This window comes from Bombus vancouverensis, chromosome 9, assembly GCF_051014615.1.
Source record: "Bombus vancouverensis nearcticus chromosome 9, iyBomVanc1_principal, whole genome shotgun sequence".
Classification (NCBI taxonomy): domain Eukaryota; kingdom Metazoa; phylum Arthropoda; class Insecta; order Hymenoptera; family Apidae; genus Bombus; species Bombus vancouverensis.
In genome coordinates, this window is record NC_134919.1 from 7696077 (window position 1) to 7722045 (window position 25969).

General features: G+C 34.2%; 1 protein-coding gene across 1 annotated transcript in view; it reads right to left on the bottom strand.

Annotated features, from left to right (window-relative positions):
* Positions 1-25667, bottom strand: part of LOC143303163 (autophagy-related protein 16-1-like) — a 37129-nt gene extending 11462 nt beyond the window's left edge. Inside the window, exons 1-4 of the mRNA XM_076621448.1 lie at positions 25526-25667; positions 17520-17699; positions 16208-16292; positions 15663-15809 (exon numbers count right to left, since the gene is read on the bottom strand). Coding sequence (XP_076477563.1) covers positions 15663-15809; positions 16208-16292; positions 17520-17699; positions 25526-25616 — 503 coding nt within the window. The 5' untranslated portion in view covers positions 25617-25667. The remainder of the gene's footprint in view (positions 1-15662; positions 15810-16207; positions 16293-17519; positions 17700-25525) is intronic.
* Positions 25668-25969: the final 302 nt, after the last annotated feature.

The window sequence follows — 25969 nt, forward strand, 5'->3', positions numbered from 1 at the left end:
GTGTTTATATAAGCTAAATGAGCTACGGTTACGTAGGCGGATGAAAAAGCGCATAATTTGAAACATGATTTTCCTTCTACTAACAAATACACGGGGCGGAATTCGGATATGGTTGTACGGTATTAATGTTAGAAAAATTAGATAGACACGTTTCATACGTTTCGGTATCCTATTTAGAAAAATAGGAAATTTTGTTACAATTTAGCTTTGAAGATGAATATAAAGATAATAATGAAATTAGAAATTTGTATTTAATTATTAACATTTGAAGTTCTCTTACGAATAACGCATTATTACTTAAAGTTAATTATTATCACTTCTTTTGTATTCATTCTGGTGTGAATTATCATTTAAATACTTTTTGCGATTTTATTTTTCGTCGCAAATATAAAAATACATATAATTATAATTAAGTATATATAATTGTATCGTATAATTATCGTATTTGGTAAAAGATAAGGTATAAGAAATAACTACAAATTTCGAGGTTAACCAACAAAGATGTCTTTGCAAATCGTATCGTAGTAAACATTCATGCTTAACTGAATGTGGAGCGCAAAGCGTTGCAGGGTTAACTACCTTTACGTCAGAATTAATTGATTCGGAAAGCTGTTGGATGCACGCCACAAATGAGTTTACAATGAATTTCAGCTTGATACGTTCTGTCATTTTAAGCAATTCAGTGATCAAAGATCTCGTATGATCGTAGCGGACACTTGCTTCAGTTTATCAATTAAAAAAATATCAAATAAAGTTTATTTATATGTACACATCCAAAAATCTTTTTCGTAATAGCTTCTATTATCATTATACATTTTTGCAGTACAAGTAAAGAATCTTAATTTATCTCGTTTAATTCGTAACTTGTACTTTCTTATCTTAATGATATAAATTTCACGAATTTTGTAGTGAATTTATAGTCGGAAATCTTTAATATTCAATTTAAAGGTTGTATTTTGCGTTGTGCAAAAAATTCGTTCTCTGCACTTTACATATAACAAAATTATTTTATTCAAAAGCAATTATTTCGTGAAATAACTACTTTCAACATATTTTTCCACGTTTTCATCCACAACACGTAGATATATATCCTTCCATTAATACCAATTTACCAACGTCACGCCAAGAATAGCGATGTTACAGCATAACGAACTCTGCAATGTTTCATGCATTGAGCCATGAATCTCATTCTCGAGTGCTTCGTTTGATTTTCTCAAAACTTTCTTTTCTCTTTTCTATCAAATAATTCAAATTTTCCTTTGCTTTTTACTGTATACAATCTTTTTACAAGGAGAGATTGGCATGTCAACATACCCTTTGGTGAAAGTTAAGCGCTTCCTATTATTCAAATCGCTAATGACTGCTTTTCCTAATGACGTACAGCTATGCAAATTTGCTTCCTTTAATCTACGGGCTACTGATTTTAAGAACATGCTTAAATCAAGCCTTTCAATTACCTGGTGACGTGTAATGGTAGGTTTATGTCGACAGTTCTTTACAATTCGTTTATCATTCTTTTTGTCGTATATACGATTTAGAACTAATGAAATGTATTAAAGTAAAGATTTTACTTGCTTCAAATTTTTTTTAAAACAAATTTTAATGTTTTATATTTTTCAGTACCATTTATATTATCAACCATTTTAAATCGCCAACTAATTTGTAGTACAAACTTTCGTCGTTTTTATTTGTTTAACGTAATTATGCATAATAATGGTCGAAAATATGTAACATTAAATTATCATCGAAAGATAATGTCCATTCTATCTGTCAGATAGATTGAAAGCGTCAAATAAAGATTATTCCAAAACAATATAATCTATTCCCATTCATTATTTCGAATTACTACAATCGATACAAAAATAATTTTCACAAGCATTTCACATTCACTTATTTTCCAATGAAACTTTCATCAATCATGTTCTACATTTTCTTCTGGCATTATTAAATTTTTAAAAGCTACATAAAAATACTATAAAATTCAATACGTTTAGTATTAACTAATTGGCATATAAATGCTACAATAAAAACAATAGTACGTAAATGTTTTTTATAATGCTCACTGTATATAAGAACCAGCAAATGCGCCAAATGCGTACATATATCAATAAGAAGATAAAACAAGCGGGGCATCTGCATGATTTTATTATATGTCCGGCATGCAACGCAATCAAGGGAACGGTGTAGAAAATCGAGTAAATCTAGCGTTGTATTGAAGCAAAGAAACGAACAGGCCCGCGAACATCCGCGGAAGAGTTTGAATAGCGCGATGGCGATTACTTTCTCCGGTGTATTTAGCGGCCGAGTCACGGAAGTGAGTGATCGCGGGGAGCAATTCATAGACGCGTAGGAGTCGCGACAATTCTGCAAGGAATTCCGCCGGTTATCGAGACAATCGTGTATCTCTGCCATCAATCTACGTGGCCGCGAGCGACGCGTATCTGAATGCTTGCTCGGCCACGAACAGTGGCGCCTAATGGCGCGCTCATTGACGTACAGTTCCCGGTGACTCTACGGGCTGCAGGGTACGAGAATGACAATACGTACGATGATTAGATCGGCGTCGTTCTCACGGCAAATGACGCGAAACGTCGCCACAAACACTATCGTCGTAAAGAAGCAACGCCTGTGACACATCATTGCGCTCGTAAGCAGCTTTCACAGGCTCCTCTTTTGTACCTTCGTTGCATACGCGAATGCGTACACGGCTCGGATAAACCTGTATGTGAAAGGCGGCTCATTATTATTACAGATATGTAGATTTATCGAATTATAAAATCGCTAGGTTTTTCGAGATACGACCGATAAGCGCGAACAGGATGTTCCTGTTTGGTGTCAAAGCGCCTTATCGACCAGATATATTGATAATCAACATCTTTTCCAGTATTCAGGATTCGCGGAAGCATTTCTGAGAGTGTTTCTCAGAAATTATTTCACCCGCAGGTTTATTATTATGTGTGGCTGCTAGTGGTAGTATAGGAATCTGATGAAATCAGAGAGTAGAGATACAGTGGATTATAAATGGTGTACTAGGAAGTATCTTTATGATTTAGATGTTTGCGGTTTTTCTAGTAAATGATGTGAAAATATTTTAAAAGAACGTTATATGCACATTTTACCGGTTATTCTCTATTTTGTTATTTAATTGGATATAATGTAATACACTTGTCTGCATAATGTACTGTATGATGTAATCTAATCTATTTGTCGTTCTGCATTTATATACAATTTTTAATCAATTACAAGATTTCTTCTTTATATTCTGGAATTCAGATGCGTGAAGATATTTCTTCGTATACTTACAAGAAACTTTCATATTGTGGTTCGACGCAGTAGGTATTTCAATTAAAGCACTATACAATTTAAAATATACGCAATAATTCCACAATATACAAATGAAATCAGACACGGAAGCGTCGAATAATACAATTAAAACAAGCATTTAAAAGAGATTTCAACATTCAATAAAAATTTAACGATTTATAATGAAAAGGTTAAAACTGTCCTACTTATAAACGAAATAATATACAAATGTTGCGATTAAATCTGTAATAAACTTAGCTATACACAGTACCTTAAGCAATGTATGTATCTGTGTGTTTAAGCGCTTTAGGTAGCGCTGTAACAGGAAAATCTGGAAGCACGAGGCAAACGTATACACGTTGCCATAAACGATCAAACGAAACGATCGTGACAATGAATTCCGCTGTAACACAAATTCTCTTACTTAACCCATGTTCGCGTTACGGTTACGAGTTCATATTTGATTCGAATTCACGCTTGGTCCCCCGAACGTTTTCTCGAGTGTATTGAACATACAGTTTTAGTAAACGGCAGCGAAATTCCACGCGGTTCTCCGTTAAAGTTTCGCACCGCTTGTGCGAAATTCTGCTTCACTTTCACCACCTATGTAAGGCTTCCTGGGTACATCAGCAGTGGTTGGGTGCAACGTTGAATCCCGTGAATACTTATACTCAAGATCGATGTGCTGCATCCTCGCACGGTGCTCCATTATTCCTACGTTAGAGTTAGTTCACCAGCAGTGGCGAGCAAACTTCCTGCTTTTTTTACCGTGCCCCTTTTTAATTCTTAACGTACGATACACGCTAAAAGGTCTATTTCCGTTCGGCAACCATCTATCTCCTTTTTCTAGTTTTATGCAAAGGGAGGAGAAGAAAAAAGAAATCAAAGCTGCAAATGGAACGGCTTGATAGAAGGAATGAGAGAAATTGAAGCAAATAAATTGCATAGGTACATTGAAGAACATTCCAGAAACGAAATTACTCTGTAATATAAAACTCCATTTGTTGGAACAAGATTGTGATTAATGTCCAATTAACTGAATTTCTGCTTTGAATTCACATACCTGAACGTGGCTCCTATTACGTGAACGAAAAATGATAGACAATGAAATAACTACAATACGTGAACTTCTATCATATAAACTCCAATCATATAAGCCGTTTGACTCTCGAAAATTTTAGAATAAAATCAATGAACTTAGACTATAACATTTATGATTACACAGTTTTTAATATATGAAAGTAGTAACGTACTTTATATACGTCTGACGTGCATTTAAAATAATTACAGAATGCTTGGAATTGATGACAGAACGATTTAGACTTTTTCTAGAATTCCTATCTAGATCAATATTTCTTAGGAACACAAAATTAAGAACGAGGGAAATTCAATCATTAGACGAGCTTATAGAGTTAACAGGAAGCGGAGATATATCTATCGGTTAAATTCTTCCTACTTGATTATTAAGTGCAACGACGTGCATCGGAAGGAGAGATTTATGCTAATCTGATAGGAATATAATATGAGGATATTGCATCGAATATGATAGAAATTAACTTGCCGTGATAGAGATAAGCATGTAACAGTAGCCTTTTAACAACTTTTTGTTTCGAAAAGCCCAAAATTAAGGTAAATTATAACGTGAAAAAGGGCCCCTTGGCGTTACTTCGGATGCAGCTGGCGCGTAACTTTCATCGATTTATGATGGTTGGAAGTCTCTGCGTGAAAGATAAGTGAAATATATGTACCAGCACTTATGTATATACTAATAAATTTGCGGTGTCTATTAAGTATTAATATAAATAAATTTTCTGCAAATTAATTATTTTATCAGTATGACAAATAAGTAGCAGTTTGTCTATATTTAGTTCAAAGCAGATACTTCTGGAGGATTGCTAGGATTTCAGGAGAACTGTAACAGCTGTTTATATGGATTTAAAGCTGCTTAGTTATAGTATTTCCAGATTAACGTGCTCTTGAGCAACGTTATCCGATCAGAAAACTCTTGCGTAATGGAACTAATATTAGGGAAATGTTGCTAATTATTAAGTTATTAATTAACAACGATAATGAAGTTATAACACTTCTGACAAAAATTTGTTTGAAATTACACGCCAGATAATTGTTCCATCCGACGAAAATTTTTAAAGCTACTTGTGTAATAGTTCACTAGTAGCCAATTCTCAATTACTATTATTAGAGAAATTTTACTATAAACGCTAACAATGATATTTATAGTGGCAACAAGTAATAAAAGTGAAATTTGCAAATTACGTGCTAGTTAATTGTTTTATTCAATACAAAATTGTAAAAATGCTATATGTACAATAGAAGTCTCTAATAATCATCAATATTATTAATTAATAAATTATTGTGTAAGAATTCACTGATATTCTTAATTAATAAATTGTTGTAGACAGAGACATCGACATCCACAAATCCCAGACATCCACCACATCTTCTCCTGTAAAGTTTATTGTCACACAATGGCCTAAAATCTCTAATCATAAATACGATCACGTTATGGAAGATGCGCAACGACCTATTTAAAAAATATTAAACTGATGCCAGTAACCGCAAGAGAAAAGATCTATACGCGGTTGATAGAGAGGTTTTATCGAAAGCTGATCATCAATAGAAAAATATAACGAGCAAAAAGGAAAAGGGAGGATTGTTAAGGGTATGAAAGGGAGGGAAATACGAAGGAACGGGGGTGGAAGAGAAGGCACGAGGTTGAACTGACATGTATATCCGTACCAGCTGCCAGCTCCTGGCACGAAGGGACCTAGGAATGGGAAAAACAGATAAAGAGCTCACCGGTGCTTGCCTTTCCGAAGATACGACGAAGATAAATGACATAATATCGTGCCGGACTGGCCGATCATTGCCCCAGAAACGAAATCGAGTTAAGCGAAAAGAGTGTTACGGGGCAATTGATCTCTGACGATGCTTCGTTACGCTGGGCGACAATGAAATCCGTCTGATACTCATCAGGGAATGCCAGGAAGATTGCTTTCCTGGCTGATTCAAACGGTTAGGATACACGTGTACGGTATACGTATCGACACATTCAGCCAATATAATGTAATCCTTTTTTTCTTCATCCGACATGTTTACCGTCTATCTTCCCTCTTCACTGTCCTGAAGGAAGAATCGCTGAGTATTCATTACGCCTTTTGGTCGCCGTATTCACTGACGGCTGTGTTTAATTCCTTGGTGATATTGATTCCTTACTTACAATTACTCGGGAACTGTCGATAAACGGAACGATAAAATATGCGCCATTCGAAGAACTAACTTCACGAATCAAGCTAACCATCTGGATAAGGAAATACCTACTTTTGTAACAACAGCGTTACAATGATCACTGGACATCGTCATATTTCACAAAGAAGCATAATAATAATCGATCGGAGAAATTTATGAATACATCAACTAATTACTGTTGTTGAGTTTACGACATCTGTAAATATTTACTCGGCACGGTCGTAAACCATCGCCATAAATCATTGCCCCGTCTCGCTACCGCGACTTTCAGCATTATCGGCAGCACGCTTATTAAAGGACCAGCGGTTGAATAAGAGAGCAATGAGCGTTAAGGCGGCTCACGGTATTTAGGTGTCCGGTGGTATATTATATCTGTATAATTAGGAAGACCCAATAATTTCGGCGTGGCTAGGGGTACTCGATTAATACGTGGTCTAATATTAAACTGTTGATCGCAACCTCTACCTACCAATCAGAGAGTACTGTCTGAAAGTGGACAAGTTTCCAGAAACGGTATCAACTAGAATCTTGACTTTGCCTTATTAGGAAATTTTTGCAATTTGTTAAATTCATTCCAGCCACCGTATATTAAAGCAGTCTCAAGTTTTTAGTTACCTTGATGCATAGTCTATAACGTTTAACTTTGTAATTACTCGCTGCTGCGTGTGCTAGGATAATATATTATATACATACTTTTTTTTAGGCATTCGTAGTTGAAGTATGGTATGCATGGCTTGCTGGAACGAAAAATATCAGGTTATCCCAGCGATATAACTTGCAAGAATCTCGAAATCGCTACTTAGATTTCTCCACTTATCACGAAGCCAGTTTATGTATGGAAGCACCTAATTTTCGTCTTCCGTTGATTTATCGTTTACCACTTACGATTTTGTTTTATCCTTGTAATCGCGGATTTATTCGAATATTTCAGGATGAATTATTGACTGGTATATTTAAGTAGAATTTTTCTGCTGTGGAGGTTAGGTCTTCTTCGTTTCTTCTTCGTTCCTTCTTCTAGTATCTTCTTCGTTTATTTTGAGTGAAATGAGATATTAACTTCTCTTTATTTATCTGAGACTGCTTTTATTCTGTATAGGTAAGCAGTTGTTGCGAAAAACGTTTTTTTCAAATGGAAGTGAATGATATAAAAATAAATATATTCTCGGATGAGAAGTATTTTATTAAATGTTCAAAATGATATACCTGCATTTATAAAATCTTTCATGAATTTTTAATATTTAATAATAGATATTAATGGTATAAGCGAAATGCACAGGTATTTCTTTTTCCATTTGTTTCTTTATTATAGAAACAATAATCATTGCATTGTGTTCTATATAATATCATAAGAACCACAGGCTGTTCTTTTACTTGCTTTAGAAACTATTTATGTTATGCACTGTTTAATAGCAGCTGTTACTATATATGTACAACAAGGTATGACAATTATTTTCCCGATTATTACAAACGTTAAAGCTGCTAGATTCTGATAGACCCCGCTTACTAGTTACGAGTTAATTTCAAATAACGCATTAAAAATGAAAAATAGTTATTAACGTGCTATAAAGGTGTGGTTACTAGCATTATATCATTCCATATCGCACTGCTTATAGTAAATAGTTCATTTTATCATTTTCAGTGGGTATATGCGAAATGTACTCACGAATGCGTTGTAAATATACAAAACCATAGCCTTTGGCAATAATAACGGTAGAGGTATAAAGTAAATCTTCAGATAATGTTGCTGGCAAAGATTGAGATAGGAATTATTTACTTTATATTCATCTACTCTTCTTACACGTGTGGACATTTATGTATTAGAAATATTTCACGAGATATTTTAACATCGTTTGGTATTAAATATTTTCACTTGATTTATCGCTTCTGGTACTAGTTTTAGTTGGCAATCTACGCTTTAGAATTCCAATGACAAATGTGTATGTAATCTATCATGATTCATTAGCTGTTATAAGAGGTGTTTCTGGTGTTTCATGCCAAGGCCGATAAGTATTTGTTACTTATCAGTTATTCCAAAATCTTACGATTAACAAGTCACTATGAAACAATAATAGTCCCTCTTTAAAGAAAGAGTACAAAATTTAACCAAGAGCTGCAAAGGATTACCATAAACACGTATTGTTTACAGGTATAAACGATAAAAAGAGGTAAAAGTGTCCCATCTTTGTAGTCGAAGGACCGTGGTTGATACCAATACACGCGACGCAGGTTGTTGCAAGAATATAAGAAAGAAGACACGAAATACTTGCAAAAACCCATGAAATACACTAATCGAACTACTTCCTTAGGGGTCCAGTTATACCCTCTAACTATCGCGGTGAGCCATCTACTCGTAAAGTACAAGACAAAATCGCCATAAATGCGTGCGTGACTGAAATATGGCGCAGTAATGTTTATGAGATGCTGTTACTTGTCAGTTACCGCTGAAAAGAATAATAACCCGTGCTGTTACCACGCCTGGCTACGCACTTATTTATTAATAACAAGTTACACAAATCAAGGTATCGCTGGCTTCGCGGCGGAATGATAGCCTTTATTCCCGCTGCTCTTCGTGCACGTGGGAAAACCATTGTGCCTTGGTTTGAGCACATCCTTCCATTTTCCGCATTCTGGCTGCTCGAGTTAACGACGTTTCGGGTTATTTTGCTTATCTATACTTTGCGTTAGCGCGTCCTTAGCTACGCGATCGATGCGATTTTTCTTCGATGGAACCAGTTATCATAAACCGCGTGTTAGCCGCGCCTAAGCGAGTTGCTTTATTTGAAATGTAAATAAGGATGTTATCAATTTTAGATCATTGATTATCGGATAGAAAAAATTTCGATCAAACGGGAACGCGACTATTGGTCTTTTTCTTTTTTTCAAGAACTTTTTACGTGTCAGATTTTATTGACGTAACAGTGAATGTATTCTGACAGAATTCGATAATTAAAAGATAAATGAGAATGATTGTGAGACATTAGGTACTTTAATTTGTTTGAATTCTTCATTTCGATCATTATAGGAAATTATACGCGATTTAATTTGATTAAATTACAAACATGCATATAACTCTTTATTAATAGCGAGGTATGTAGTGAGGTAGTAAGTTATGATACGAATTTAATTAGAAGAACATTATTGGCGTCGACTTATACTGTATTTACTACATCGCTTTATAGTTCATAAATTACTTAATTTAAAGCAGAAAGTCTTATTAATAATACTATGCACGAAAATTGTATTGGATCAAAAGATGCAAGTAGAATTATTTATTAATGTCGAGAAAATCGAAGATTGTACTATACTATAATTAATTATATAAAACGCTTAAGTATTAATGAAAACAGTCTCGGTGTATATCAAGGAAGTTTTCAATTACAAAAGTACCTTAACAAAAACTCATGATCTTTTAAAGTCTTATACAGGGTATTTTATGTAGCTTTTTTCCCTCTACATCTGAATATTTTACTACCGTGACACTTTACACGTTTTTCTCCTTTATGACGTTACATCATTCTGCATAATATATCCTATATTCAATAACTGAACTTTTCTTCATCAGGAATTACCAACAATCGATGCTTTAATTTCATAACTTTAAGAATAACTCATTATATTTTAAGATCTACGAGATTTGAATAAGATGCCCGAGGGTTGCCCGACTACCTTCTCGATTTCCTTGACAAGGAAAGCGAAATCGAGAAAGCTCGTTTTACTCTTCTAAAGCTTGTTTTACTCGAGTAAATCTTGTACAGCACTGCTTTAAATATATCTCTTATGGAACAGAAAATAATATTACGTTGATCTTTTATTATTATCTTCTCAGTAAAGATAATTTCGTAGTTACAAAGGATATCGTTTTATAGGTAAAGATTTTAAATAATGAATTAAAAAATATAGATAAATTTTTTTAATTAATGGAATTACTACGAGTCAAAAAATTTCCCAGAAAATATATAAAAACCAAACTCGATAATAAATATTGGAAAATTAATTAACAGATTAGATAACGAAACTAAATAAATGTTAATTCCAGAGTATAAAATTCACAGAAAAATATTATATTTACCCTAAACAGCATCAAGCATTCCAAAATAACAACTGCTATAAACGCGAACGTTTCTTTTCCAAACTAGGCTACATACTAAGAAGTAGAACGTTCAGCGAGAACACAGGAGGCAGTCTTGAATAACGAAGGAAAGGTTTTATATCTAACCATAACCCCTTGGTCTTTTATCAGGACTGGTTCGCTTGGTATTTTTCCTATCTCGGCGAGGCAAGCCAGATAGCCGACAAATAAGAAGAGTATCGCTCGCAGTAATCTGTTAACTTTGAATCTAACATGCAGTTACATATCCATTGCAAGGATGGTTTGCGTGTTATAGGATTTCGCGAAACGGCCGAATCTCACGCGTTATCCGTGATAGATACGGTTACGTGTATCTGACTATCGAGAGCGCGCATTAAATACAGGATTGTAGAATCATTGCGGAGCGTACGCGAAGCTTCGACGCGGACGAAGGAGGCGGGAGGCGATTGTAAAAGGGCGAGGCGCTTATTAAGTTAGTGCCGGGGATTCCTGAGCGCGCGAGTACGCGCCACAACGTATGAATTACACGATCCAGCTTCGTACGTCCGACGATCATGAGAGAAAAAGCGGAGGGAGGAGAATACGACAGAGAACGAAGGTGATGAGGACGACTGGAGGAGAAATGACGACGAAAGATGACGCTTCGACCGACCCCAGCCGCGGCCGCGCTTCGTCTATAGTGAAAGTAATAACAGTGAAACGTGCGCATACACCGGCAAAATCACGCACGCAGACCAACTCACTGGACCAGCTTCTACGTGACTGGTACTTAAGCTATTTTTCGATACGACCGGTACTTAGGTGCACGCCGGACTACACAACCGCCCGCTGGGCTCTCCCATAGAAACCACCACCGAAGATCTCGTAGCGTCCTTGGGAAGCTCGAGGAGGCCGAGGACGAAGCGGTCAACGACTAAGAAAGGGGAAGGAAGGAACGGATAATTGTAGAACGGGCCTCGCGATATATCCACCGTGAAATTCGAGTGAAAACGATCACACATGCGCGCCACCACTGAAGAAGAAGCGGATAGTCCGCTTTCGTTTTTCTCATAGTCCCCTTTCCTCTTCCTTATCGTGACTTTGTCTCGATGTTACATGTAAGGATTGCAGGATATGTGGTGGATGATGTTACGATATCAGCGGAGATTGTTTATAATTTTTTAGATCGAACCTGTTTAATAGACCAACAGAAAAAGCAAAGACATAATGGCAATGGACAGGAGTGGATTATTTAATTGCGATCAAGCTATGTTTTAGACTATAAGTATAATTCATTGAAATCTGAGCAAGTTAAAAGTTTCTTGTAGTATTTGCGCTATTAAATCTATTGAAAAACAAAGCATATTTACGAAACGCAATTGCAAATTTAATAATATGTCGATAACTTTGTGTAAAAGCAAAAAGCTGATATTTTATCAATAATATTCGTCTATACAATTATAATAGAATGGCTACAAAAAGTATTCGCACACCATTGTATCTATTATAGCCTTCACATATCAATTTCGATTATGTTCAAGTATATATATACTTATTCATATATACGTAAACATGAAGGAACATGATAGAAAACTACTTCATTGGAAAATAAGGGTACAAATGCAAATACTTGCATTGCGATCACAATATGTCATTATTTGATAAGTAATTAACGCACACCTCCTGTATTTTATACAACACCTTTTTTGTTTTCAATCTCACGTACAAATTGTGGTACGGTGACTCCCTTATCACGCATATTTTATTATACGAAAAATGAATGTTCGTTCGATGCGACAGTTTGAATTGCGGGAGCCGACACGGTGGCTTGAAGAAGTTGCTGGCTACCAAGCTACCGTATAAATTTGCGATATCGCGATGTATCCCCCATATATATATGTGTGTATGTGTGTATACGTATATACATATACATATAATAATATATAAAAATACTATGTGCACAGAGGGTCTAACGTAAAATGGGCGGGGAGTGTCCACAGATATACATGTAAGTAGAGAAGTTGGAGAAGGAAATCGGGTCACGCCGAGATATTTTTCTGCGTCTTTCCACTTTACTAGGCGAAGGTTAGGGGATGTAAGCGTTCGAACGTGTATGCTCTGGACTAAAGAACATACATACACAATTTCTCTCATCGGCGATACGTATGCAAAGCACTGGAAGGTGCTTGCAACAATTATGAACGGTTTGGTGATTCTGCACGCAAGCGTAGCGCGCATTCGAGTCAGGACGATCAGAGCCGTCAGAGAAAAATGAGAAAAAGACAATGAAAAGGAGCTGAAGAATGATGCTATATACAGGCCTTGATAGCTTCGAATAGAATGATTACGTAAAAATGATTTTTAGTTGAACGTTAATGTGATTTTAAGGCTTGCTTATTCAAATACTCTGCGTCTCATAACAGAATTATGAAACCAATCTAAAATTTCCAATTGAAGTGCTCGGAACGAGAACCGGTCAACTCCACTATCGGAAACTTCACAGTATCAACTGTCTAGCTAACAGTAAGTTCTCCTGTAAAAATTGTTTAAACGTGTAAAGATTATATTAGTAACACATTTTTCACGAGAGACAGTGTGACTAGTAGTGACAGCTTCAATAGAATTTCTTCTTCTTCAGTGGAGTTGTCAGTTTCTTGCATCGAAATTAAGAATAGATAAATGAAAATCTCTAAATGCAGGTTTATTTATCAAGAACCATATAAATAACGAAGATTATAAATTCAATATACGTAATATTCATTTACTATCTGTATCAGTTTGTGGATTTAAATTTGGATTAAGATTTGGACATCATAAGTCATTTTTCGGTACATGTTTTTTTGCTAATGAAGAAACATCTTCTAATTTTGTTTTTATCTAATAGGTAACGAATATTATGTATACATCTTCTCTATAGACAATAAAGAGATAGCCGAACTTTTTTTAGGCGAAAATTTGGAAAACATAAATCACTGATGCTGCATTTTAGGAACTAAGTGATTTTTACATCTGGGAAACTACATTATCTCGATAATCAGAGGTGTCTTAGTTTTGTAATTAGCAATGCGGGATATATGTAGTTAGAATTACTACTACATGGAAATCCAATCTTTGCAAAAAAAAAAAGAAAAAATAAAAAAGAAAATAAAGGCTCTTGCACCGAATCCTTCGATTCGATTAGATCTAATAAGTTCATGACTTTCTGTTATGTAGAGTTTACAGCTTTGGTACTACATCCACTTCTTAGAATACCAATGGGCAATTAATTTAGAACATTGAATAAAATTTAATCTAAATAGTTATGAGTCAACAGTGTAAAAAATGGTGGAAAATTCAGACGTAATTTGCGAAGGTCCACAGCTTAAGGACTGGTTTAGTAGAACCGATCGATCGACAATAATTTTAGCAGCAAATTGTGTAACGGTATCGATACCAGTGCATGGCCTCCCGTAAAATAAACGCGCGATTATTTCCTAGTATGTTTAAATAACGTATGGAGGCGATTTACGAGTTTTCTGCTTCCAGAATGTAGTTTCTAGCATCTTCAAGTTGTCTTTATTACAACCATAAATTGGGTGCTACATAGAGTAGACTTACCAAAATCGTACCACTTAAAATATATTACGCTGTATCGCCCATTTAGTGTTAATTTTTATGCAAGCTAATGTTGGAAATTAGAGTTTAATGGTTGAGGATCCTGCTATTATATATGTTTAACTTCTTCCTAAGAGCGAATTAATTTTTTGCGAGGAACCAATCTTCTAAAACTATTGATATTCAAACACGTGTAAAAAATATGTAGTTTGTGCTAAGAATATTATGCAAGTAATAAATACAAAAATTATTCAGTACCTAAGAATTAATAAATATTAATATTTTTAATATTCCCTTACTATATCTAATAGTTTGAAATAAATTATGAAATATTTCATTTAAAAAGAGGAATGGTGTATATAATACTACCTATATTTTATAATACTAGTTTAATAATAATTATCCAAATAACTCAAGACTGAAAGTAGTCATTTAGTTGTCGTTGCCGAATTAACTTTTTGTACCGATAATATGAAAATTTATGAATTTTTCTTCGAGATAAGCTTTTGAAACAGTTATCTATCTTATACAGGAAACGGTAATTAGAGTAATGAATAAGATCGTGTAGAAACACGGTTGGTACGATTAATCGTAAACCTAAGTTCATTCGATTAAACCAAACACAATGAAATTAATGTAACTGATTATACCGTACAGTTTGAATTGGTAGCATGAATCACCAATCGTTGCTTCAGGTCTGTGTTTGGTTACTACATACGTACTTGTATGATTCAATTAGGTTCATTTCTGATTACGCGATTTGATATGAATGGTTGTAATCAATATGGGACTGATACAGAATACTAATATTCTCAATGATACTGACTTATAATTTCAGTTTTTAGTATATCTTAATATTACAGAAAAAAGGTACAAAACTAGATCTAAAGTTTATGAAGGTGTCCTCCAAATAATTCACATATTCACACAATACAGAGTGAAAAATACTTATTAAATATTCTATTACGTATGATAAGTGAGTTTAATTAACAAATTTTCTGACAAACGAATATCCACCATTTTAATATTCATAATACAAGTATAAATAATGAGTACATAGTATAAACAGTGAGAAAAAAGAGTGTTTTACATATTCCCATAAATTTCAATCACCTAAATTTTCATAACAAGATTGTAAATTTGACTGAACATATATATCACTGTAGTTCATGAATTATTAATTGAAAGATTTTATTTTGCTTAAAAATCAAACAGTACCACATAAAATCATTAAATATTCTGTTACTTTGAAGTTATTGTATTTAATTGTATATTATTGATTTTGTAACAGTTATGAATAATATAACTGAAGTATTTTACAGCGTAATAGTATTAAATAATTTCAAATGATGAACTAAAAAAAGATGGGACTAGATTTGAGTTAGTAGCATTGATTAAGCATTACTAATTATGTAGGAAAGTTACTTACGAATGGTTTTTCAGCACAGTTTCAATCATATTGGTAGTGACTGACCAAATGAAAACAGATCCATCCGAAGAACCAACCGCTATGTATTGGCCATCTGGACTGAAAGTTGCTCTCGTCCAATCAAAGCCGACTTTAAATCCATCAGCACTGAAAAATAAAGTAACGCACGTAATTAATTTCCTGTTTCATTCGGAAAGATACTTTAATGCAACGATTTCATCGAAATTAAATGTTTGTTGAAATGTATTTGTGTTATTAGATATTAGTGTAAGTACGATACTACATTACTTTGCACATAACTATTAAATTGAATAGTTACCAATGAAACGTAAAAGGAATCAAACATTAAAATCTTTGAAATTCTATGAAACCGAATAAAAAATTTAAAATATATTTAACTGAAGATGCTTTGGTTCGAGTCTTGATAGCTTAAATTATATAAAATTGTACAAAATCGATCATGCAACAGGCCCGTTTCTCTACTTCTGCATCCCACTTTGTAAGTCGTGTAATGTTAAATAGATTCGTAATAAAATTATACTCACCTAAATGATCCAATAATCTTCTTCATTCGTAAATCAATGAGTTTTAACGTATCGTCTCTGACACAACTCAGAAGGTAATTTGCATCTGGAAACAAGCAGGTGCCGCTATTTGAATTTGCATGTCGTTAATGTTAAAGTTAAATTGGTTGTGCTAATACGGTTAGCAATACAACAGCTTGTCTATTCTGTTTGAATAAACATAATCGCTGATTATGTTCTGATTGCATTTACTTCATGCCGTGGTGAAGTTTCCGCGGTGTTGCTCTATTATTCTAATGGCGACAAAAAGAAGAAGTACGTAAGGAGAGGAAAAAATACGTTTACTACGGCTTGAAATGCACTGAGATGCTAAGTAAATAATTCCTTTTCGAGACGCATAAATCTTATGGGGAGGCGTTCGAGAAAGGTTTCATTGTGAATCTACCGGCCACATTTCCTAAGAAATGGTACATTATACTTTAATGGAAGTATACATAATGTATTACGTTGAATGATAAAGGAAAACCATTAAACTGGCGCGATGTAATCGAGCAGAATTCTACAGTCTCTGGCAATATCGTTTCATTCGTGTTCTATTCTCGCTTTTGCCGAAATTAATGAAACGCGAGCTGCATATTCCCAAAGAATTCTTTAATAAGTATGACAACCTAACAGATGTTTCTGGATATGAATATTTCAAATGTCATCATAGAGTGTTCAGTGTTCATAGAACAGACAATTCTCAAGTGTTCCCTCAACTGAAATTGTAACCGCACTTGGTTTCCTTAGAACATTTTACATTTAGTCAAAATAAATTGTGCATGATTGCTTGTAGCTTTTTACCAATCAAGTAATTTCATTATTCCAAATTTATAAGAATCATTGTCAATTCTAAAATTAAGAAGTTTTTGCAACAGAATTGTCACAGTTTCTTTATTAATTTTAAATTTCTTTTAAAGTAATTTATGACAAAGTATTTTAAACATTGTTTAGATAAAATAGATGCCTCTAACCTTTCTTGGATTTTATTCGTGGGTCTTTTTTACAAATTTAAGCTTATATCAGATAATCACTCGAATATTCCAATTACGTATTTATAGCGTTAAATAATGATGTTTGGGTATTTTTAGAAACCTTGTAAATGTTTGATGTGCATAATTCAGAAAAAATATGATACATCTTTTCGGTGACTAATTAATAGCGAAATAATCACCGACAAAGCGTTACCAATAACAACGACGTTCGCTTCGTAGAAACAATTTCAGGAATTAGAGGTGATAACTCCATGACAGGAATGGAAAAGTTATACAAAGTATCTGAAAAGGAAACTTACCGCGAGATAAATCTAACGACGTCACTTTCCCTTCCAATAAAATATCATTCGAACTGGACTCGGCTCTGGTGTCCCAAAATCTAATTCTCTGATCGAAATGGCCGCTAATTATTGTAGAACCAGCACCATCAGAAGTTACAAGATCGTTACAACTGGAACCCGCAAACTTTGTCTCTATACCTGTAAAACAAAATTCAACTTACATCAAGTATCTGTATGGAAAATAAATTTTGTAAAACGTTTATTTGCTAGAAGTATTTTATTAGATTAATTATTTATATAATAAAAAGTTATTACACATATGATACACATTCGAATAATAATTTAACAACTGTACCTATGAATATTTACTGGACGATAACTTTTACTATTTTGTGAATCTATATTCGTGATCTCGTACGTTTCATATTTTATCTAGAAGAATTAATGATTAAAAATTTGCTTTTGCAATATTTACTGCATATGTATGTACATTGTAACGTATACTACAATACCCTAGAAAGAATAGACGCAATCGTTTCTACATCTGAAATTTCAATCAGATCGTGTATTTCTGTATTCACATAAAATCTGCTTACGTCGGTACACCTAAGTTGACGGGTATGATGCATCGCCATGAAGTAATTGGACCCAGTAATTCCATCTTCACAGGAAGCACAGTGCCTCAAGCGATATCAATAACCGACGCGACGTATCGTCGCGGTAAGTTCGACAAGCCAATTGATCGGCTAGTAAATCATCTTTGATTTAATATAGATCACCATTGACAACGTAAAACGGGCAGTTCTATGTAAAATTTGCAATCGTACGAATGAACAGTTTGGGCATAGTCAGCTGTTTAACTTTATTCGCGATTTCCCCGTTCCAAATCCAATAACTGACCATTGAATTCTCGAATAATCTTTATCATAAGACTTTATTATAGATATTTAAATGCAAATTTAGGTAAATTTTTTGAAAGAACATATCGATGTCGTAAGTATAACACAATATATGTATATACTTTGCCTATTTCCTTTGAATTTCCTTATGCAAAATAAAAAAAAGAATAGTAAATTTGAAAATATGTGTAGAAATACGTACATAAATTAATTAAAAGAAAAAGATGTAAAGAATAACTATACGTCGTAAATAAGTATTAGACATTGTATCCAAGAAAATATGGTATAATATAAAACTAGTATAATTAACAGTAGCAATTATATTTCCTTTGAGACATATGGTCCAATTCATATAACAAATTTATTGAATATAAAATTAATTTATAACCTCAATTGATTCTTTGAGAATCTGCAATAGAAATTAACTCTTATGTTTATTTTACTTTCTCCAGTGATATATAATTATAATTTACTTTGATAAAATCAACTGAATTCTAAATTCTTATTATTTTGTTACAGCACTCGCTGATGCGTAAGTATTAATTGCACGTTCGTATACATTTACGCGAAGTTTATAGACACATTTTATGCCCTTTGTATCCGTTTCCTCCGTTACACGTTACAAACAGCAACAGTTTCCGGATTCGAGCAACTGAAGTACAGTCTAAAGTACCTAAGCGTTTCTCGTCGTCGATTCACTTTTCCTGCTGCTACCCGTATTAGCTGAGAAGGGTTCTCAATGGATTACAGTTAACTATAAACGCGAGTTTCCGAGCGCTTTCAATCTCGCGAACACGCTCTCTTTTGTGAGTTTTTGAGGCTAATCTACATTTCTAACGACTTGTGTCAAGCAATTCATCTGCCATAAAAGCATACATATGGTATAAAATGATTTCCAAGAATGAGTAATGGATCTTTCAGATATAACCATGAGCGAATCGCAAAAAGTTATTAAAACAGGAAACAAATTACTCTCTGCCAGCTAATGACGCCATTTATCATTATTCATCAATCGAAATTTATTAGAATATCTACGATAACTTAACTTAAAAAGTAACGAGGACGAATTAATGAGCTTTAGTTTTTGTAAATAAAGATAGAATGATATAAATTTGCTATATAAATTTAAAGATAATATTGAGGAACCAGTAAATTTAGAAAAGAAATAAATTATTTCTTGCGTCCCATAGATTGGTACTTTAAATAATGAATAAGCATTCCTAGAATTTCCTAACAGAGAAGATATAAAAAGTTGAACACAGAATATACGATACAAAACTTGAATCCCTTATTTACACGAAACTACATTAGTCTCCGACTTTATGGTATATCAAATATTCTGAATGGAACAATTACTATAATCCATTTACCCATTATCCTAAAATTATTTAAGGCAAGGAAGATAAGGAAATGATACCACTTTAAGTGATAAATCTTCATCTCTCTTCCCAGATATTCTGGCTCTGCTAACTATTTGCTGTTTATAAACAGGAATATTCCAATTAAAATGGAAGAAACGCAGCAATTGTACCCGTAAGCCGGTGCAGCTGCGAAACATTAACAAAACGATAGGAAGAGTAGCGAAGAGGGATAGGTAATAATCCGATAGAAAACAGCTGATCCACTTTAAGCATCGGTTTTTGTCTTAAAGCGTCCTGGCTAAACAATAATTCACGCTTAAACGCGCTTTCAGCAACGCCGTTCTCCATTGTCCGCTCCTTGCGTAGCGAGATTTATTTGCGCTAAACTTTTGTACATCTCTTCCACCGTCGTCCGCCTTTCTGTGATAGCACCGGGCTTGGTTTTCACTATTTTGCCCGTAGGACCGCGTTCACAACAAAAGCGTGAGAACCCTGAACCAAAATGAATGTCCGGCTTGTGTCTGTGTGTATCAACCTGCCCCCGGTTCTTCTATCTCCGCCTATGTGAAATTAACTTGGATTTAACTCGTGAAAGCGTACAAATTTCGGCGAACGGTTCAAGTGTGTCCTACTGGATTTACTAAACCAGCTTTATATTTATACGTGTAAAGAATATATACGACAGAAGAGAAGAAAGAGGGGAACGTCGAATTGGAAGAGAAAAAAGAAGAGCCCGCACTAGTACGCTTACGCTGTTTTTGAAAAAAAAAAAGGATTGAAGTTTCGCCTTTCCGCGTTTAAATTCATCGAGTGCTCGTATCCGCTTGGGACAACTTAGCAAAAGAACTCCACTTTTTGCGTTGAACGAGTACACGATCCTCCGTTCCAGTATTGCTGTACAGAGTGATTTCAGAATGACTGGGATTATCTGCAGAGTTTGAAAGTACACAGAGACAGCGGTCGTTGGACAAACGTGTACGTAATATGAGTGATATTCGCAGATTTGAGGAAAGATATAATAAGTCACAAAAAATAAAATACTAATAAAATAAGTAAAAATAAAATAATAAAATTCGATGAGTATTCAAATATTTTCATGAGCCGCGGTGTATTAAATCGAACTCGAGATCGAATTTGGGAATTGATGTTCCAGAAATCGTGATCTCCCTCGTGTCAGTTTTATCGCATTGCTTCGATTCACCTTTATCGTAAAAAATTATTCGTTCCTCCGTTATGCAATCTCACCGAAACTCCTTATATTTCCAGGGAAATTATGTGGAATAGGATTTTTATTATCGGATTGATGATTTAGAAAGGGATAAGCCGATTATTTACAACCGTTCGAAACCGATCGTATCCCGAAAAAGAAATACAGATCGTAGCTGAAGATTCAGCAACGGTATATAGCTAGACCCTTGCACGTTTTCAAGCCGCGATCTTTACGTGATAAGCGGTGCTTTGAAGAAAGGGGCAAAAGTGATAATTTAGTGGCGGGGTGAAAGTGGCTATTCGCCGCGGCGAAGTACAGAGTAGGTGAGACTCTTTCAGCAAATAGGGGCGACTTTAAAGGGTACGAAAAGTAAATTGAACGAGGTGAATGGACATGATCAACCGATATGAAACGCGAACCAACGAAAGGCATGAATAGTTTGCAAATGTATGCAGAATTTACAATTCGATCCCTATGGACGGTTGACTAATCTCGTGAAACCATATCATTCGAGGAACCCCGTTCGAGATATCGATTTACACTCTGGTCAACATTGCTACAGAGGTAGCCGAAGTTGTGGGTGATGTGCGGCCCCCAATGGTAGGTGGAGTTCTATTGACAAAGGATACACGATGTAGCCTGCCGTGGATGATAGTACACCGGTCGTATTAATTTGCAAGATTCGACTGAAGGATCATAGCGAAATTTACCCACAGTTGCCGAGATTGTTGCCACACGACCTGTCGACAGAGAACTTGTAGGTAAATGATCGAAAAGAGACTTAACTGTTACCGTGGAATACTCTATCCGTTATAAACATTATAATTTCGTTCTAAAATTAATTGCATGACGTAAAGTCTCGTCAACGATGGCTCGCAAAAATATTCGGGCACCTGTAGAAATTTTTTATGAATATATTACGTGTTATACAAAATTACCGTTATACGAAATGAGACAGCATTATCACGGATATGTTGGTAAGGTTTGAAACAAATCTGAAAACCTACATAGAAGCCACACAGATAACGAAAGTATGTAAAAAGACAAATGTGTAAAAACTGTTTTAAAAATGAAATCTTTCATGGAGTAGAAAAAGAAGAATATGTAATCTTTTAAAACTTTGCAATGGGAAGATATGTCAAATCGAGAGATAAGAGATGACATCTAATAAAGAAAAAAAAATAAAAGGAATCATGTATTGAAAACATTATTGAGCAGAATATTTCTCACCTAAACGGCTGACAATTGCCGCGTGCACACAAATTGATATTATAGATAGAAACTAATGGCTTTATTTCTATGCGATGGTGGTTTCCGTGGATTTGTTGACTGTTCTGGGTAAATATTTGAATAATAAATATATCATGCCGAGGCATTTTCGTCGCTGCACCGCGAATATATTTCATAATGATCCTCAATGAACGTGACAGGATCATAGCTTTTCACTATTCCCTTAATCGTTTTCTTTTTTTTTTTTCTTGAACCGATAAAAAATTGCATTACTATCTTCTTTTGCAGAGATTCTATCTGAATATAGGAAAATTAGTGACCGTACAGTAAAGTTTGCAATTCCTCTTTTTTGCAAATAAATTATACAGAAGTATCCACATAAACTTATGCACGCATCCAATACAATATCGTAAATTGCAATCATTTATACAAATTCGAATCTAGAACATGTATAAAACTTGACGTGTTACCTGATTACGTTGCTTTCATTCTTTAGAACAAAATATCAGGGAAAATTCAAAACCTCCTCGCTGCTTTAGGTGGAGAATAAAACATGAATATTAAAAATATTACGTGACGCTTCTTTTTAATACAGTTCGAAAGAAAAAAGAGGAAAATAAAAATCAAATTTTCTTGCCAACAACGACACGTATTATACATCTTCGTTAACGGTCTGTATACAAGCAATTTGCATTTCATTAAAATTTTCGCGCTAAAATATTCAGTTTAAGACACTAGGCGATTCGCCAAATAATCTATTCAAAAAACTTTGCAAACTTTTATATTAAAACCGGTGGAACAGAATTAAGGCTGTCTCGTTACATGCTGATCTAAATTAAATTTCTTCTTGTCGGAACTTCCGTTTAATCGTTCGTCCCATCTACCTTGAAAATGGGCGCATTCATCCTGCATGAATTTACCAATTTCTTATCGAGCCCTTTTTATCGAAAAACATCATCCGTTAGAGCCGTCACTGATCAAGAACAAAAGCTCGTCTGCCGACAAGAAAACTGCAGGTTGAAGCAACTTCGAAAAGATTTCGCTAACTGCTGATAAGAACGTTATCGTCTTAATTAATCTCACGAAGTGACGACGCAACGAAAGATCACTTTTATTCGATCCTTTTACGAACCAGTCATCTTCCAACCGAATATATTAAAAATCCTTAAGAAGATCCCAAAGTTGGAGCATTAAATTATAATCAGTGACGAACTACAAGCGAAATAAAAATAATATGATCCGACAACTATTATGGTCATTGCGGTGAAGTTTATATTTGCTTGAAAGTGTGTAAAAGTGTTTAATGATTTGGAAGATCGAAGAATACTTTTACGCAACAATTGAACATTAAGTTTATATTAGGTCTAGAAAAAATGTTTTGTATTTTTAATTCCACACTTTATGTATTTTATGAACAGAATGTATCGTCATTCTTAAACGTTGAAATATTTCCAGTCGCTGAAGTATTCTTTAGTAACATCAATAACTTTCTTTCCATTTTTCGACCGTTTTTGGTTCAGTAATGTTTGTTGCTTTTGAACCTCGAACTTCTTGCAGTCACCGATACGTAGTCTGTGGACATTTTGGCTTAGAGCCAAAGTCTCGTTTGAGAAATCTTTGGTATCACTTCTTACACGTGACATTGTTACTACTTGCAGGAATAGAATAATCTTAGCAGTGTCAGTAACATTTTTATGTATTTTTCACTATTCTTTGATTTTAAGTAATAGCTATAACCATAATGCTAGGCGCAAATCACGCTATAAATTAAATAAGAGTATTATAGACACGCTAAATGAGGCTCTTTTTATATTCAATAGAACTTTTTATTTTTTTACATGAAATAATCTCTCTTTTATGTATCATAATCCGGCAAAGTTATCGCACAACATCGTCGACGCTATTTTAGATTCCTCTATTACGGCAACGTTATGCCTCCTGATGATTCGAATTAGGCGTGTAATGGCTTTACGGGCGCTCGTAAATAAGGGAAAGCAACGAGAAGATGCCGAGAATCGAATATAAAGGTGCGAGGAAATTGAACTACCCACTTGCAAAGAATTTTTTATATTAGTAACCGATTATATTAATATAACGAGACATTGTAATCTATTAAAACATGTAGAATTAATTTATTGTATTAATTTATCCATAGATTATTTAGAAATATTTTAAAATAATTCAATGCTATTATATACTTAAACTGAAAGTAACAATTTACTTTTATATAAAATATAAATATTAAAAATTATTATATTATCTTATATATTCAGAAACCATAAATTTAGGCGCAAATACGTGAATACAACAACTAGTAAAAATTGTTATCTTGAGGATACTTTAAAACGCGTATGATTAGAATATTAAACCGCAGAAGAATTTCAAACGAAAACAATGATAATAGTAGTTCTACATTCGCTCGCATTAATTTCACGCTTTAATGGTTGAAGAACGTATATGTATATATATAATGTTCAATTCTTTGACCTGTTCCACTTGTAGTGCCTTATTTTTATTCCACTACGGATTAAACTAACAAGATCTAGTTCACGTATCAATAACAAGGCAATATCGCAGTACTTCAAATGTAAAAAAAGAAAAAATACATAACTATCTGAGAAAGAAAATAGGCAATTACGTAAAGGAAAAAAAGAGACAACCATTCATGGAGATACTACATGTTATAATTGTAATCGTAAAAATCAATTACTTTCTTCAAATTACTACAATATTTCTACGTATCCATACTTCTATCTACAGGTAGAACTATTTAACTAATTTAACTAATTGATAATATAAATAATGTATATAAGAACTAACTAAATATTAGTATATTATACAAATTATAATATAAATAATATAATTAATAGAGTGCACCCTATTAATTAATTCTATTGTCATTTATAGACTCTGTAATACGAGATAACAAATAATGGATTAAGCAATTCATCTCATGTTTCTACGCAAACCTACAACACGGTGATTGATTTTACAGTCGTTAGTAAACTCTGTAACAGTCGTTCAATTTTCTCAAAACAATTCGTCCACGTACAGTACAGTTAAGGGTGGCCTCAAACTTATGGCTCGTAATAGGCGTACATACGAAGAGGCAGAGTCGCGCACCTTTTATTGTCCCACGACGCTAGTAAGTATATTAGCATTATTCATGACTAATGGCAATAATGAGGAGCGTGATTACTGGTAATGCCGTACATTATTTTCTGTCTATAGCGCAACAACGTTCTGGTTACGGTTAAGGATAAGAGTGCGCCAGTATACTGTGTACGCTAAACGCTTGCTATTTGTTTGGCACTGGTTACTTACACGCTTTGCTACGCAGGTCCCAAATTTTTAGGGTACGATCGTAACTGCCAGTAACTACTTTTGAAGGCTCGCCAAGAAACTTCGCCGCCATCACCTTCCCACAGTGGCCCGTTAGAGTGTGCTGAAACAGAAATGGGAATGTCGTTTTGGAACATTTACCAACTCGTTCCGCGTGATAATAGGATCATTTGTAATCTACGTGACGTATTAAAAATGATTCGTAGCAATTGGATGCTTGGATTCTACTGGCGAGCATATTGCTGTGGTTCTGAACTGTGAAAAGTTCTCTTGATAGCATGAGTTATGGAAAGTTATCTATTAAATTCTGTAAAGGTACTTTTTTTTAACATGGAATACTTGTAATTCTATGACTACGAAATTTTTATGCCGAAAAACTCGTAGCTTTTTCATATTAATGGTTTGATAAATCTATTAACTGTCAGC